This window comes from Danio aesculapii, chromosome 3 (genome assembly GCF_903798145.1).
Source record: "Danio aesculapii chromosome 3, fDanAes4.1, whole genome shotgun sequence".
NCBI classification, from domain to species: Eukaryota; Metazoa; Chordata; class Actinopteri; order Cypriniformes; family Danionidae; genus Danio; species Danio aesculapii.
In genome coordinates, this window is record NC_079437.1 from 37694790 (window position 1) to 37713448 (window position 18659).

General features: G+C 37.0%; 1 protein-coding gene across 1 annotated transcript in view; it reads left to right on the forward strand.

Moving 5' to 3' along the window:
• Positions 1 to 12938, forward strand: part of tmem184a (transmembrane protein 184a) — a 30134-nt gene extending 17196 nt beyond the window's left edge. The window contains exons 6-9 of the mRNA XM_056453930.1: positions 3581 to 3672; positions 3787 to 3956; positions 5096 to 5293; positions 11380 to 12938. Of these exons, the coding sequence (XP_056309905.1) occupies positions 3581 to 3672; positions 3787 to 3956; positions 5096 to 5293; positions 11380 to 11612 (693 nt within the window). The 3' untranslated portion in view covers positions 11613 to 12938. The remainder of the gene's footprint in view (positions 1 to 3580; positions 3673 to 3786; positions 3957 to 5095; positions 5294 to 11379) is intronic.
• The last annotated feature ends 5721 nt before the right edge of the window (positions 12939 to 18659 follow it).

Consider the following 18659-nt stretch of genomic DNA (forward strand, 5'->3'; position numbering starts at 1 on the left):
TTAGTGTATGTAAAAAAAATAATACACAAATGTAAAAAAAAAATAACTCACTACCCAAATATTAAATATTAAATAATGTTTGGGGGGGGGGGCAGCAATGATACTTTTGAATGTAAAAGCAAGGCTTATTAGATTTTTAATTGTCTTGGTTGTGTTAGGATATATCACATGACATAAAATGAAAATAAAAACTCTCAGAGACAAGTTTCATAAACTTTGTGTTCATCAATACATTATCAATCAGCTTTTACACCAAATGTTATAAAAATACACTCATTCTCATTCATGACAATGTCAGTGGCTGTGTCTAAAACTGATTGATAATAGTTAATGTACTATTTAATTGTAATTATTGACATAATCAGTACATGTTGGCAACATGCTAACCTCACAATGGAAATATCTTAAATAGTTAAGCTGACAAAAGATACACATACCTGTACAACAAAACCGAGAGGGCTTTGGTGATAATCAAGGGGACATCTGCTCAATGTACTCATGTTTAACATGTTGCTAGTTAATCACATACAACAAAACAGAGGGCTTTGGTGATAATCAAGACATTTGCTCAATATAATCATGTTTAGCATGTTGCTAGTTAACATTTCCAGTGTGTATTTAGCATGATGCCAACATGTATTTATTATGTTAATAATTTCAATTAAATAATACATTAACTATTATCAATCAGCTTTTACACCAAATGTTATAAAATTATACTCTCTTTTATGACAATGTCAGTGGCTGTGTCTGAAACTAAGGGTGTTGACTTATTGCCTCAATGTCCAATCAAGTGGTGACTCTGGAGGCAGCATTTCTGCACAAAGGCATATCATAATACAGATATCAGAAATACTTTTGAGACAGCTTAACTAATTAATCACATCCAACCAAACAGGGAAGGCTTTGGTGATAATCAAGGGGAAATTTGCTTAATATAATAGTACCTTCTTGCTAGAAATGCCATTAAAAGTGGAAAATGTTTGTCAAAAATATACATTAACACACAAATTGGCATCCAAGTGGTACTTCAGGACTACCTATTTATAGAACTTTTTCACATGACGTCTTGCGGTGTCCGGTTTCACTCCACACAGTGGATCTTTATTTCTGCCTACACAGAACTTCCCATAGAGAATTCACCCAGTCAGCTGCATATTTACTACAGATATGGTTAGAAGGTCACTACGGCTGGTTTCATGGTTTGCTGGTTTGCAAAATGCTGGTTTTGCACTTTAATCTTAGAATATTATTATATATGAAGTTATTTGTTACTCATTAATAATTAGAGTAAAAGGTATACAGATATTAAATTAAAACCACCCAGTAATTGGCAGCAGGACACTGTCTAAAGGTCTTAATTCATTCAAATGGAGAAACTGAAAAAACATTTTGGGATCAGTAAATAATAAATGATGAAACTGATTGCATTTACAGATTAAATACTTACCAGATAATTCACATAACAAATAATATACCTTTTATATTCATAGCAGCACCAAAGTAAAAATAAACCCCTTATTGAGGAAATAAACTGAATTAATAAGTGCAAAGGTTGATAAACAATAACTTATTCCTATTCTTAATAACTTGATCATTTTTAGACTCAGAAAGCAGTTAAGTATTGAAAGAGAAACATTTGGACACGTCCAATACTTAAATTACAGTGTGCAATGTTAATATTTTCAGCTGTGTCTTTTCCAGAGAAGTAGCCCATTCAATCAAAGGTAAACCGGAACTAAAGATGCACTGCAGTGCCGATAGAGTGAAAGGACGTCTTTGTGAAAAGGATCTAATGTTTTTAACTGTCAAAAATGGAACACATAGGATTGCGGGATAGAAAAGACAGTGAAGGACACATCTAAGCTGCCTTGAGAATTCAATCTGAAGACGGTAACACCCAGGACAGGAAGTGAAGCGGAATTTGCATTCAGACATGCCTTGATGTATTCCTTGGAATGCCACCTCCGAAATCAACATTTTAGAGCTTTCGGACACAGCCAGTGATTCACTAGTTAAATGTTTTACATGTCTTCTCCATTTCAAGCAAATTTTGGGTTACTTTTTTTGTTTAAAGGACAACAAATCTAGACTTTAAGCTTTAAGGGTCCCGTAAAGTGGTTTAAAATGTGCATTTTTGGTAGATTGTGTATGTGTATATATATATATATATATATATATATATATATATATATATATATATATATATATATATATATATATATATATATATATATATATATATATATATATATATATATATATATATATATATATACAGTATATATATTTGTGATATTTGAACTGAAGCATGAAGACAGAACAGGACAAAGAGTAGCTCAAGTTTATATAGCTATGGTGTCTTGAAGGGGGGAGCATTTGATAGAGAGAGTAGAGAGCATTTGATTAGTCAGAAGATTTGATAAGAAACTGAAGTATGAGGTGATGTAAAAAAAAAAAAATTGTTGATCCATTTAGAAGGGGCTAACAAATTGCAAGCTTTCGATGTTTAAATCTTCTTAAGGCAAATTTAGTCACAGTTTTGGAGCACACTAGCTTATAACTCTTATAACTCTATAATACTCTGATATTAGCTTCTAAAAAAGATGTATTGTGATTTCACAGGGACTTTAACATCATTCCCAGTTTAACATTTTATTTATTCGTTTAATTTATTGTTAATCTAGATTTTTCAGTGTGTTGTCATATATTAGCACTCCCCTGTGTGTCTCAAATGCAAGTTTTAGTTTGAAATTGTATGAGGAGGACAGCGTTTTTGTCTAAATAGCATGAATATATTAATAAGTGGCTCTGAATTCCTGTGACTTATCCTCCTCAACCTTTTATCTACCTTTTCTACCTGAATTGCCATGAAGTGGCAGCTGTTATCTGTGCACCATTGTCTTTCCGGAGGAGCTTCAGTGGGTAAAGTAGGATTAAAAACAGTAGGAAGCAGGTGCAGGTAGCTTGATAATAAACGCAAAAAATAGCTACAGCCGCCAGCCTGATGTTGTCTGCGTGACAGCTGAGAAACTCACTCGCGCTTTGAGAATAATACTGATGGAAATTGGATTTGAGAGCCGTGTCCCCAAAAAACACTGAAAAGAATGCGAATAGAACTTTCTTTTTTAATAGGAAGTGGGATTTCAAAACCTATGAATCTGTCTGACCCCACAGATTTTTCAAAGCGTCACCACCTTGCAATACACCAGAGCGTGTGCTTTGATTATTTCGGAGACGGCTTTTTCACGCAGACAGCTTCGATTTAAAACTTGTGTTCGGCATTGATGGTTCAAGTGGTCGATTCTGATTCGCCTGTAGAGAGATTGGGGAGAAATTCTCCTTCGTGTCATTCTCAATGAGTGGATTTGTCAGTCATGTCGAGCGTTGTGTTGATTATGTAAGAAATAAGCACCTCCTGTCAAAAATAAGCATTCGGCATTACCATGCCTTTGAAAAAGCGACGAGGACTAGAAGTTTTCTATCACTCAGACTATATAAGATGCTCTTGCTGACTAAACAGGAGTAAAAGCCAAACCATTGCCGTTACTCATCTGTTACTAATGTCATCGTCATCTAGGCCACACTTCAGTTCTGCGTCGTCAAACCCATCATGGCTGTCATCACCATCCTTCTGCAGGCGTTTGGAAAATATCACGATGGAGATTTTAAGTGAGCCGCCTTGTCATTAATTCTTCATATTAACACCCCCATAGCTACCTAAGATCTGCCTGTTTAAATCAACTGTTTCACTTTTTTTGTCATGTTTTTTTCTTCTTCATGTAGTGTAACAGGAGGTTACCTGTACATCACCATCATCTACAACTTCTCTGTCAGTCTGGCTCTCTATGCCCTCTTTCTTTTCTACTTCGCCACCAGTGATCTTCTGAGACCTTTTGAGCCTGTGCTCAAGTTCCTCACCATCAAATCAGTCATCTTCCTCTCGTTTTGGCAAGGTTGGTAACTCTCAAGTTTTACTTTGTATTACTTATAAATTGTTAATTGACTCTTCTGCCCATGTAGACTATTGTTTGACTTTAATTTTTATTCCAGCTTATTGCTTAGTCATTTTTGCAGGATTATTATAGTTAACTAAGAATAAATCGGGGAGAGGACGTGTGTGTATGTGTGTTCAATTGTGGTAACATGTAACTATAAAGTTAAACTAAAAAACTATAAAGATTAGCCTTGATGTATGATACATCTTTTTTCTTTCTTACTTTGAAAGATTTAGCATGTTGTTACCTGGTTTAGCACATTGTTATCATTTTTAACATTTTGCTAGCATAGTTAACATACAAAGATTATCCTTTGTCTGATACAGCTTTCAAAGAAAGATAGATAGATAGATAGATAGATAGATAGATAGATAGATAGATAGATAGATAGATAGATAGATAGATAGATAGATAGATAGATAGATAGATAGATAGATAGATAGATAGATAGATAGATAGATAGATAGATAGATAGATAGATAGATAGATAGATAGATTTAGCGTGGTAAACATAACAATGTGCTAAATTAGGCAGCAACATGCTAAATTTATCCATCTTCCTTTGAAAGCTGTATCAGACATATGATAATTTTGTATATTAACTATGCTAGCAACATGTTAAACATAAACACACACACACACACACATATTTATTTATTTATTTTTTTATTTTTTTATTTATATATATATATATATATATATATATATATATATATATATATATATATATATATATATATATATATATATATATATATATATATATATATATATTTATTTATTTATTTATTTATTTATTTATTTATTTATTACACAATGAAATTAATTTGTAAATTAATCTAAATACCATTTATTCTTAACTGTTAAAATGGCCTTACAAAGATTACATTAAAATAAATGTTATATTTAACTTTTTTTTCTTTAAAAAATGATAACCACTGCACTATTGTATATGTGGAAGTCATGTGATAGATGATCAAATATTTCTGTATTATCATATAGAAATTACTATTTGTCTGGTAAATTGGACATAATTTGAAATAATTGACAAAGTCATCAGCCAGTTGAACACATTTCCTTTGTGTGTCTTTCACCAGGTATGGTTTTGGCTATTCTGGAACGCTGTGGTGTGATCCCAGAAGCTCTGTTTATTGATGGCCATGAGGTTGGTGCTGGAACAGTAGCAGCCGGCTGGCAGAACTTCATCATCTGCATCGAAATGTTCTTCGCCTCCATCGCCCTCCGCTACGCCTTCACCTCCAGCGTGTACCGCGAGAAGAAGAACGAAGCACCAGGTTAGACACTCCAAAATCTGACTCTTGGGGGAAAAAGAAAGGGAATCTTTTTTCTTAACTTGTTGTTTAGAGGATCATAAAAACATGTCTCGTCAAACCTTTATGAGGCAACTGGAAGTTTTTCTCCTCAAGAGGGTTGTGACTCACAGTTCAGAGGACTGTTGGAAAGCTCCACTCATGTCAAATAGACACAGATCATCAAATAACTCCTGTGTAGAGAGAAACACAGACCTGTAGCAGGCCACATGATGACATTTAACTAAAAAAGTAGAAAACAGTCTTCAGTGGGTGCTTTTTCTTGTGGTTATCCTTTCTATTGGGAGTTTAACTTGCATCATAAGATCATTGATCAACATTTATCAAACGCTTTTTTATTAGGGCTGTAACAATATCAGAATTTCACAGTTATTGTGTCAAAAATAATATAAAATACCACAGTATTATTGAGATAACCTGTCAAAATTAATAAAAGTGGGTAAATTCTAGCTGACAAATTCCCTTTTAGTTTATTTAACGTAGTTTATTTTGTGTTTTAGGCTGGCACAGTTGGCTCAGTGGTTAGCACTGCCGCCTTACAGCAAGAAAGTCAATGGTTTGAATCCCAGCTAGGCCAGTTGGCATTTTTGTGTGGAGTTTGCCTGTTCTCCCTGTCTTCGCATGGGTTTTCTCCAGGTGTTCTGGTTTTCCCAATGTTCAAATGTGCTTTAAGTGAATTGAATATGCTAAATTGGCTGTAGTGTATGAGTGTGTGTTTGAATGAGTGGTTCCCAGTGTTGGGTTGTGGCTGGAAGGGTATCCACTGTGTAAAACATATGCTGGATCATTCCACTGTGGCGACCCCTGATAAATAAGGAACTAAGCCAAAGGAAAATAAATTAATGAATATTTTCTTTTCTAATAGAGTTGTTAACCATAATTGTATAAAAAGAGCTTACTTTTGGTTTGTATAACCTGCAAATGTGGTGTGTAAAAACAAAAAGAAAATACTGGTCATTAATGGATATTTTTTTAATTATTAATATTATTATTATTATTATTATTATTATCTCATCTCATTTTTGGACGCTTTTCCGGGGCCGGGTCGCAAGGGCAGCAGTCTTAGGAGAGAAAAACCCAGACTTTCTTCTCCCCAGACACTTCCTCCAGCTCCTCCGGGGGATCCCCTAGGCCTCCTCCCGGTGGGACATTCCCAGGCCAGCCGAGAGACATAGTCCCTCCAGCATGTCCTGGGTCTTCCCCGAGACCTCCTCATGGTGGGACATGCCTGGAACACCTCCCTAGGTAGGTGTCCAGGAGGCATCCGAAACAGATGCCTGAGCCACCTCAGCTGACTTCTCTCGATGTGGTGGATAGCAGCTCTACTCCGAGCTCCTCCCGAGTGTCAGAGCTCCTCACCCTCTCTATAAGAGTGAGCACTGCCACCCTGCGAAGGAAACTCATTTCAACCGCTTTTATCTGAGATCTTGTCCTTTCGGTCATGACCCAAAGTTCATGACCATAGGTGAGAGTAGGAACGTAGATTGACCGGCTCCTTCTTTACTACAATGGACCGGTACATCGACCGCATTACTGCTGCCACTGCACCAATCCGCCTGTCAATCTCACGTTCCACTCTTCCCTTACTCGTGAACAAAACCCCAAGATACTTAAACTCCTCGACCTGGGGTAAGGACTTTCCTCCAAAATGGAGAAGGCATACCACCATTTTCCGGTGGAGCATCATGGCCTCGGACTTGGAGGAGCTGATTTTCATCCCAGCCGCGTTACACTCTACAGCAAACCACCCTAGTGCATTCTGAAGGTCCATTATTATTATTATTATTATTATTATTATTATTATTATTATTATTATTATTATTATTATTACTATTATTATTGTTGTTGTTGTTATTATTATTATTATTATTATTACTATTATTATTATTACTATTGTTTTTATTTTTTATTATTATTATTACTATTATTATTGTTGTCATTATTATTATTATTACTATTGTTTTTATTTATTATTATTATTATTATTATTACTATTATTATTACTATTGTTATTATGATTATTATTGTTGTTATTGCTACTATTGTTGTTGTTGTTTGTTGTTATTATTATTATTATTATTATTATTATTATTATTATTATCATCACAGTGCTGGAAACTGTTACAAACATTTTATGAATAACCAAGAACCGCAGATGCTTCGAAAAAAAAATAAGTAAACTGAAAAACTTTGAATGTAAAATACCTTTTAAAGTCATTATTTACAAAACAATTGCACGTAAAGACTTCTGAATTTATTTTCTGGAAATCATAGAATGAATACAGTTCATTGAGTAAACATTTGAATGTTTATGTTTTCTATAATATTTTGTGGTAGTCATTATTACTAGTGATTACATATTTCCATTTTTCCCATTAGTAAGCATTCTCTTTCTGTCTGAAAAAAGCTAGTAGTATTTCTGATCATATTCTTAAAGCTCCGAAAGCCTCTCGGATAACGGATTAGTCATATTCTGCCGCTTGTGCTTTTCAGGGTAGCGAGGAATAGTTCCGTTTCAATTTCCACCAATTTAAGCTGTAATGTCAATTCAGCCGCTGAATGTTAAAAGCTGCATTAGATTTGTATTCTGACTTCAAGAGGCATCTATGAAATGTAACTTGAATGTCAATCAGATGTACACGTTTCAAGCCTTGTGTCCATGTTAATGTTAATATTCTGAGCGTGTGGTTTTTATATTGTAGGCATATTGAAGCTTATAAGATAAGTTGTAGGTATGTTGAAGCAAATTCGATAACAGTTGTAGGCATATGTGTAAGAAGACCTACAAACGTGTTCAGACTCCTCTTTAGGGTATCTTTAGTTGTTGTTTTTTGGTATAAGGTGCCATATTAATAGTTCTTCCAGAAAGACTAGGGAGATAAATATAATATTGAATTATATGTATTTGACATCATTAGATATATATATAAATATATATATATATAAATATAAATAAATATTTTTTAAAAAAGTATAATAATATAATATAGGTTAATATTGTGATAATACCATAGTGACATAAGTGTCCACAATTAATTGCAACAAGAAAAGTTGATAGCGGCAGAATCCCTAACCCTACACATCTTACTGGCATATAAAGTCAAAGCAGCTTTTGTTTTAACCACAGTTTAGCGCAGAGCGGGAAAGGTGAAGTCACTGTACACTGTTGATTTAAAGGTCATGACTGTTGTGAAACCTGTTAAACCTTTTCAGATTGGCCTTTTCTCCCAAGTGGTCCAGCTTTAGAGAAGCTCAGGACAGTGTGCTAGTATAGTTTTTACCCTCTGCGCTTGAGGTCAGATCCCAAATCGTCCATCCGTTCACACAGTGTAGGCTACTAGAGATCTACGAACATAGTTTAAGTATTTCTCGAATGGGAGGTCAGAAACTTCTACCCCTCTCATGGCAGCCTGCCGTCACCTTTGTCCGAGCTCTCATCCATCAGCCACGAGGCAAAATGCAGTTAGCTGGAACTCATCATTTTCCAGTGTATACAGCTGTACTCTGTAACCCCATTCAATACATCCACAGCTAAGCAAAATCTGGGACGTTGTGAATTTCTTTTGTGGGCCTCTTCAGTCTGTAGTAGATAAATGAAGCAAAAGAGTGATTTGGCAACCCCATCAGTGGAGCGAAGCAGTCCATTTCTAGTGTTTTCATCCTGGTTTCTATTTTGTGAACAGCTGGGTGGAACCTTGGCAGCGCCAGTAGGGATGTGCTCACAAGGGTGAGGATAATGGCAAGATTGCATTGTGTGGAAATGTCACCGGCTGTTAAAGCATTGTGTAATACACACAAACAAAATACATTAAAAATGTGGAATATGACTGTTGTGTTAAGTCAATTTGGGCAGGCTGTGTATTATTCACCAAGGTGAATGTTCACAAAGTTTGTCTGCATTATAAGTCTTTTTGCCAAGTTCTTGGGTTTTTTTATTGGTTGGATGAATTATATTAGAGATCTACATGGGATGGATTGTGTGTATGTGCATTCCAGAACGATCTGTCTTATTGCCTCTCCTATTACCCACAATTTTCAAGTTTGTCCCAGCTCAAGTACCCAAATAGCCTGCAAGTAGAAGTCTGCAAGACTAACATTGCTTCACCTCTAGTTCCATAAGGGTGCCAGTTTTTGCCTAATGGTTGGGGAATTGGTTGTATAGCTGCACAGTTCTCCAGGTATATACTCACTCTGTGTGTGTATTTGTGTATGTGATCTCAAGTTCAATACGTACCTTGGCTTTAAGGATCAAACAACAAAAAATAAAGTCAAGAATCTTGGCATGACTCTGGAGTCAGATCAGAGTTTCAATAGTCATGTCAAAGCAGTAAGTAAATCAGCATACTATCATACCTGCCAACATTCGGATCATAAAATCCGGGAGATTTTATCTGGGGGTGCGCCAGTGGCGTCGCGCAAAATGCAGAACGCTGACGGTCGGGGGGCATGCGAATTGAAGCGCCAGGGTGAAGCTTATGGGGACTGAACCCAGGGGGGGGGTGGAATTCCGGGAGTTTTCCACAAGCCAGAGTGATACGGGAGGTGAGCGGGAGATGGGTCTGAAATACAGTAGACTCCCGGGAAAAACAGGAGTGTTGGCAGGTATGTATACTATCATCTCAAAAACATTGCAAGAATAAGATGTTCTGTTTCCGGTGAGGATTTAAAGAAACTTGTTCATGCTTTTATCAGCAGCAGGGTGGATTACTGTAACAGCCTCCTCACCAGTATTTTATGACTTTCTGACCTGTTTTTTAAGTAGAGACAATGTTTAAAAATTTCAATAATTTGCTTTAGTTTTACCTATTGCACTCAGGAATTCAATACTTTTGCCAGACCACACTCTATTGTCTCCTAGAGAGATTAAAGACCTTTCAGTTGATGATACAAGGAGCAACTTTTTAAGCAATGTTGCTGGCCATTTTGGGGGCAACCACGTGAGACAGAGCTAATTAGGTCAACCAGATCCAGATACACATTCTGTTGCCAATTCTTAGTAATACAATAGCCAAGCAACATTGCTCAAAAAGTGCCCTTGTGTATCACATTTACATAATCATGTTTAAGTGCAAAAACCTGCTTATCTAAGTAGCCTAGGTCCAAACCAATAACTCAACAACACAAGTACGCCATGTATACAATACTTCATTAATAAATCAGTTGATTTCCTGCCACTGCTGTTGAACAGCTGTGCTGGCATCAGAGGTCATGCAGCTGATTTGGTGTAACTGACACAGGCAGGTGGTGGTTGCGGTACTTTGATGGCACATGACCATGATCCTGCAGCAGTATGCATTAGATTTGTCAGGTAGAGATGGGTCTGTGTGGTGCCATATCTTCAGCTAACCTACGGTTAGGGGTGTGCCGACATTCAAACTGAACTGAAAAACCATGATACACCCCATATTGTGACACTCCCATTGAGTACCAAGGTACAACCCACCCCCAAGGCCACCAAATTTTGGACATGCTCCATAATGATAAAGAGATTGTTCCCCGAGTGATACAAGGTGTTAGGAGGATCAGAATTTTGATAATTTGGATGTGGTTTTGGTTCCACCTCAAACGGAACCAAGCCAAAAGGAAATGTACCATACTGTGGCTCTGATACTATAAATCAAACTGAATCTTTGGTGTATCATTCCACCGCTAGCTTACATATCTTTTTTCCCCTGCCATGTAGTTGTGAGGTCATACTGTAGGTTTAAATGATGAGGACTGTATTAAATGGCTTCGTACTGTAGACCAGGGGTGCTCAACCCTGTTCCAGGAGCTCAACCTTCCTGCAGATTTCAGTTGCAACCCATATCAAACACACCTGCCTGTAATTAGGTCCTATTTAATTGGTTTAAGTGTGTTTGGTCGGGGTTGGAGCTGAACTATGCAGGAAGGTAGATCTCCAGGAGCAGAGTTGAGCAGCCCTGCTGTAGACTCTTATGGTTGCATCTTCCTCCGTTTTCACACCCCTCTAACAGTCCAAAAAGATTTAGATTTGCTCATTTAAAGTTTTGGATGTCATAAATTTAATCTACTGTGTTTTTGTTTTGTAGAAAATGTGGCACCTATGCACAGCATATCCAGTGGCTTGAAGGAGACCATTAACCCTGGAGACATGGTTCAGGATGCAATCCACAACTTCTCTCCAGCCTACCAGCAGTACACCCAGCAGTCCACGCAGGAAGTGGTGCAGCCCAACACAAATGGCAAACCGGGGATCAGCACCTCCAAGAGCACCAAAAAATCCGACAAAGTGATGTTGATCGACACAGATGATGAGTTCTAGCCTGAATCTGTCCTGTCCCTTCTATTTATTGAATATGAATCTAATTTGACTCTTTCTAACTTTAATACCAATGCTAATCATGTAAATCAGCTCATGATTTATTTTATATATCTATAAAGAGAGCTTTAAAAAGGGGGTCTGAGCACACTGTTCCTTTCCAGGAATGAAAGTAGATGATGTCAGGAAGGGCTTGTTTTGTTTTCCTCACTGTAGTCCGGAGCTCATCCCGTTGCGGCAGTTGATCCCTGTGATGAAGAATCCCACTTTTCTACCAAGCCAGTGTCTGATAAACATGAGGCTGTTCGGATAGAAAGAATGAGGGAGCGACACATTAGGGAGCCAGCCTTGCATCTGGCCGTTTGAAGTATTTGCTCAGCATCCCTCTGCTGGTTCCTAGGACCAATTGAACGGTTCCCAAAGACGCCCTGGCTTTGGAGATGGCACTTCAAACTGTTGTATCTGACTCTTTGAAACCTCCATATAAATCATACCACACGGACAAAGTCTGGGACTGAGCACTAGCCCCCCATCCACCCCCCCCCCCTCCTTCATTCATTAATTTTCACACCAGGCCTTCAAAGAGAATATGATCTGATGCAGGAAAAAAAAAGGTGAGTCTCCGCCACTGTTGCGTATTTTAATTGCAGATCATTCGTATTCATCCAATGTTTGGTTGGGTAAAGCATTAACCTGTGATGTTTTAAGTGTATAACAACACAGGCGGTTACCTGGGCTAATTTGTTGACGTTAAACGATGTTGTTTAGCTCTCCGTTCAAGAGCGTTTTGTTCCTTTTATGGTTTACATGTGTAAACAGTCCAAGATGAAATACTTTAAGCGTCATGAAACAGCCATTGAAATTTACCGCTTGTTACCACAAAGTGAACTCCTGATCACTTTCTAAACAGAATTTGAAGTCTTTGAAACCCTTTCTTTTGAAGTTTCTGAGCACACCGCTTGTTGTGTCTGAATACAAAATTGTTTTTAAATGTTAGCCGGTGTGTTTGTTAATATGTCTTGATCTTGTTTTGCTAATTATTTCTTGAAAAATACAGACTTGAGAATGTAATAAGTGTTCACTTTACTTTATAGACAAAATAAGGGTGCCTGTTTTGTCTGTAAAATAGCCATTGAAGAATGTCAGGAGGCAGCATTATAGGAGTATAACTTGTGCCAATGATTGCTGCCTTATATATGTGGATGAAGGAAGTTGAGTTTCTATATTTGTGTGTGATTCAGAGTATGATATCTTCACTTATAAACAAGCTACCTGTACAGATGGTTTTACAAATCTGTTCTCATAGGAAATAAATGAAAGAGAGTGAAATTTGTTTCTTTTTTTGACGTCTCCAACCAAAAAGACTTCGAATCAAACGAGATTACATGAGAAAAGCTTTATTTAAAAGTACAAAACAAACACTGCAGACTTTGTACAGGAATAATTTACCACCTTAAATTTAGCCAGAATGAAAGAAAACAAAATAAAAAATACAGAATGATTTCATTTGTACATGAGGGTAGTTCATTGAAAAGGAAACAAAATATTGTCAATAAAATAATTTAGAGGTTGAAAATAAAATAAATACCAAAGATCATTGTGATACAAGCAGATTAATGATGAGAATCTACGTCTAGTTTTTGCTGCCTTTTTCTATATTTACAATCGCCGTCTTGTATAGGAATTACGCCCATGAGACCGATCAAACAGGCAAATCTGTCCAACGCAGGAAAACAAAATGACAACCCATTCATACAGTACTTAAATGACAAGCTCAACGTTAAAGGCACTATTTTAACTACAAACACGACTACTTTCCCCCAATACCTTGCAGTTTCATCTTAACATTGACAGATATAAAGTAATAATTTGGAGCAGCATACTTTATACGTCATGGAGTTTTTTTATAGGCAAGAGTGTTTTAAAGAGCATCGGTTAAAAAAAAAAAAAAATCCTATGTGCGTTCATGGTAAATAGCTTTTAAGGACTGACTGAGCACATATTGTATATACTTTTAAAAATAGATGCATTTATATGTAAAATATAGAATAATTTATCCTATTCAGCCCAAAAGGCCACATACAGCATACATTAAAAAACAAAAGACAGGAAAAGTACCCACTTAGTTTAAAGACCATCTTTACCATCTAACTGTGTTAGGAGGAACGTTTACTGCATGAAAATAAAGGGAAGTGTCTACAGGCCTCGGTCACAGGATGACCTGTAATGCCTCTGTCAGTACTGATCTTGTTTTTTAATCTGATTAACTGGCCAAAAAACACTGGCTTCCTTGGAAGGCCACAGAATACAGCTTCTTTGACAGCATGTTTGGTTCTTATTAGTTTGAATTACAGCATTACCGAAGGATGGAGTAGGGGTGTGCGATAATGGCAATAATGATATCTACAGTAATAATATTCATTCATTTTCTTAAGTTCATTTATTCGTCCGGGGGTCGCCACAGTGGAATGAACCGCCAACTTATCCAGCATATGTTTTACACAGCGAATGCCCTTCTAGCTGCAACCCAGTACTGGGATACACCCATACACACTCATTTAAACTCATGCACTACGGCCAATTTAGCTTATTCAATTCACCTGTAGCACATGTCTTTGGACTGTGGGGGAAACCCACGCCAACACTGGGAGAACATGCAAACTCCACACAGAAATGCCAACTGACCCAGTTAGGACTCAAATCAGCGACCTTCTTGCTGTGAGGTGCTAACCACTGAGCCACCATGTCACCCCATAGATAAATAAATATAACACCAAAACCAGTAGAAGGCGGAAAGTCCCCATCTTAAAGGCATAGTTTTTTACTCTCCCTCAAGTGGTCATAAGCTTTTATGAGTTTCTTTATTCTCTTGAACACAGAAGATATGAGGAGTTCAAATGCAAAAACCTCTAAGTGCCGTCTGAAATTTTCTTCTAAAATGAGCGTTTTTCTCAGGATCCTGTGTTATTTTACTTTAAAGGCAATGCAAAGGACATATAATTTGCCATAAAAGTGAATTTACTGAACATACACCAAGGAGCTTGAGAAAAATGTGCATTTTAGGAAAAAATTTAAGATGGCATGTAGAGGTTTTTGCATCTGAACTGTTCATATTTTGAAGAAAGCTGAAAACCTGTAACTTCCATTGTAGGAAAAACAAATACTGTGGAAGTCAATGATTACCGATTCCCAGCTTTCTTCAACATATCTTTGATGCTTAACAGAATAAAGAAAATCAAACTGGTTTATAACAAGTGAAGGGTAAGTGATGACTAATGATGAACTATCCCATTAACGTCAAGCAAATTATTATTTAATCATGTGACTTGATGAATCAAGCATTAAATCATTGACTCACTTGATTAGCTCAGAAACATAAGATTCAGGACTATAAAGAAATCATTTTTGAAACAGAATCATATTTTTACATATCCAGCAATAAATATGCTTCCATAAAGTTATGTTTTAACAACTAAATAAGAATTATTACAAAATATTAACATTTTCAGATTGTATTATGTTACTAAGGACATAAGAGTAAGTTCCCCTAAACTAGAGTGAATGTTTTAATTGATAATTACACAAAGAAAAGTTCCTGGCTAATCAACACTTTGAGAATATTTCGGGACCCAAATAATGTTAGCTGGATAGCGTGTAAAAAAATGTTACTCAATATTAACATTTTGTTTGTTGGACTGTTCATCTAATCATTCTCATAACTTGAATTATAAGGTTTTCTGACGGCTCACCCTAAACTGAATGTTCTGTCATCATTTACTCATCCTTCGCTTGTTCCAAACCTGTTTCTGTCTTCAGTTGAACAGAAAAGAAGATATTTTGAAAAATGTTGAAAACCTGTAACCCAATGGTGTCCAAACTCTATCCTGGAGGGCCGGTGTCCTAAAGAGTTTAGCTCCAATCCCAATGAAACACACCTGAACCAGCTAATCAAGCTCTTAAGCTGCGGTCACACTAGAGTTTGTGCGTGCGAAATTCTGTCTTATGATGCTGCAAAAAGGGGCGTGATTAAACAAGATGATTAGACATTTAAAAAAGCAAGAGATTGGTCCATATTTTACATTTCTGTCCAGAGAGGTCATGTTTTGATTCTCGACTGCTCTCATGCAGTCAAGCGATGCGATTTCGCAGGTCAGAGTTCACCAAGCTTGAACTTTCAAACGCCATGATCTGTGAAACTTGGCGCACGACCTTGTGTTTTCGCATTCGCGTGCATATGAATGGAAGTATATGAGGAGAAAAGTCCAGCGTGACCGCAGCATTACTAGATACACTAGATTAAGCTGCGGTCACACTAGAGTTTGAGCTCGCGAAATTCAGTCGTATGGCACTGCGATAAGGGGCGGGATTAAACAAGATAATTAGACATTAAAAAAAGCGAGCAATGGCATGTTTTAAATTCCTGTCCAGAGAGGTCATGTTTTGATCCTCGATTGGTCTCACACAATCATATGATGCGATTTTACAGGTCAGAGTTCACCAAGCTTAACCTTTCAAAGCAGCGAACTGTGAAACTTGCCACACGACCTTACGTTGCTGGTCTGACGCATTCAAATGCATATGAATGAAAGTCGATGGGAAGAAAAGTGCAGTGTGACTGCAGCTTTTACTAGAAACTTCCTGGCAGGTGTATTGAAGCAAGTTGGAGCTAAACTCAGCAGGACACCAGCCCTCCAAGACTGAGGTTGGACACCGCTGCTGTAACTCAGCTCTGCACAGTTTTGCTCCAACCCTAATCAAACACAGCTGATCTATCAGGTCTAATTAAGGTGTTCAAGACTACTAGACACTACTAGATCAGCTGTGTTTGATTAGGGTTGGAGCAAAACTGTGCAGAGCTGCAGCCCTCGAGGAATTGAGTTTGAGACCTATGCGTGTAACCACTGACTTCCATACTATTTGTTTTTCCTACTATGGAAGTCAATGGTTACAGATTTATATATTTTTTGAGTTTTTGGCTTCAACAGAATAAAAGACAGCTGTCAAACTCATTTACTAGAGGGCCACAGCTCTGCACAGTTTAGTTCCAACCCTAATTAAACACACCTGATCAAACTAATTAAACGTTTCAGGCTTGTTTGATACCTACAGCTAGATATGTTGAAGCAGGCTGGAACTAAACTCTGCAGGGCTGAGTTTGACACTCCTGAAAGAAACTCGAAGGTTTGGAACAACTTGAGGGTGAGTACATTTTATTTTTGGGTGAACTGCCCCTTTAATTCATAGTCAATGCTTTTGAACTATCGAGCCATGGTTTTGTTTGTTTTTAGCGTAGCGATTAATGTTAGCGCACATACCGTTAAAAACAACAGTTATGATATTAACACAGAAAATTTCGCACACCCCTCACTCACGATACCAAGAAAATGAAGTGAATTTGAAATGAGTTATGGATTTGGTGGCAGCTGAATTGAACACACACACACAAACAAACAAACAAAGCAAAACAGAAATGCCTCAATAGTCCAAGAAACGAACGGAGATCTTGGTGTCATCAGCATTTGATCACAGCATTTTGAAGGAGAAAATACAACAACTCGCCACCAGATGTCAGTGTAAAGCGCAGAAAGCTGTTTTGTCAAGTTCTTACATAAAAAAAAAGCTTGTATCACTCCATAAAGGAGGATTAAGTGACTTTTAATGGAACTGGATGTGATCAATTCCAATATTACGTAATGTGTTAGGAATCTCAGAGGAACAAAATAAATGGTCACAATGACGAATGGTAAATGTCAGAGTTTTTTCTCTCACTTAAAAGCTTTTGTGGCCTAAAAGGGAAGTGGAGACAGCAATTTAAAAACTCAATCGTCTATAAAAGCGGATCTGCCAACCAGAGCTGTGGTCGCATTTATATATTAGAATACAAAAGTCATGGTTTGAAATGCTGACTGTAGGGTAAACCTTCCATAACAATGCCAAATAAACGATGAATACTGAAATGAAACCTAAACACACCACCATTCACCCATAATAAACTAATAGTGTGTTGCGTTTATAATATTGTACATCTTGTTAAAAGATATCGTGTGTGTTTCTGCTGCTCATCGACAATCCGTTAAATAAACCACTTAAAATGAATGACAAATCACACCAGTCCTGGATATAGATATAAACTATAGAGGCAATGAGGAATTTAGATCATGTTGGGGGATATAAAGACATATAAAAACACTTGTGGAGATATAAAAATGGACCTGGATGTCCCGGCAGCACACAGCCACAATATGCTTCCTTGCAGTGGTGGAAGGGCTCACAAAATAAAAAAAAAAGGTCATAGCCACTTGGGTACAAGACAATCCTGATTTTAACCATCTTAATGTTACGAAGGATCAGTTTTAGGATATGTTAATGTTTTCAGATCTACATTACACCAGGATTCTCCCTATACCCAAGAGTCTGTGTCGAAATATCAAATATTTGTATTTTTATATACATTTCATCAGGGTTACCAACACCGGCAGTGGCACCTTTTTGTGACTTGGCAGTAGGAATGATTTCTGAACGGACGGAATTTTCTAGATGAAGTTTGGGAGCTCGAATTCGACATTATTTGTTAAGTTTAACTCAATTCTGTAATATACAGGTTAGAATTGAACTGCATTCATTTTAAGACAGTTATTGCTCTATCCAATATGGATTACCTACCATTTTATGGTGTCGTATAGAGACAGATCTGGAAAAACGGTATATCTTTTAGATAACTGACAACACTGATGTGCCGCTTAGATGTTATCACCAAGTTGAGGTTAATCATCTTTATACTAACTAACCTCTTGTAAAACAAATATCATTAAAAAAAAACACCATGAAGTGCCCTTAGAATCTTAGCCCCTCTGTGCTTTCAGTCTTGAATATTTACATATGTCAGTCTGCTTTGCAAGTGCTTCATAGTATTATACTGCAATTCATCAGTAAAAGGTAAGTGCCGTTTTCCCATTCGGGATTGCTATGTCTATAAAGCTGACTATGTGAGGATTGGCTCATTTCCTATTGAATATTTTTTTCTCTGTTTATCAGTAATGTCATGTTTCA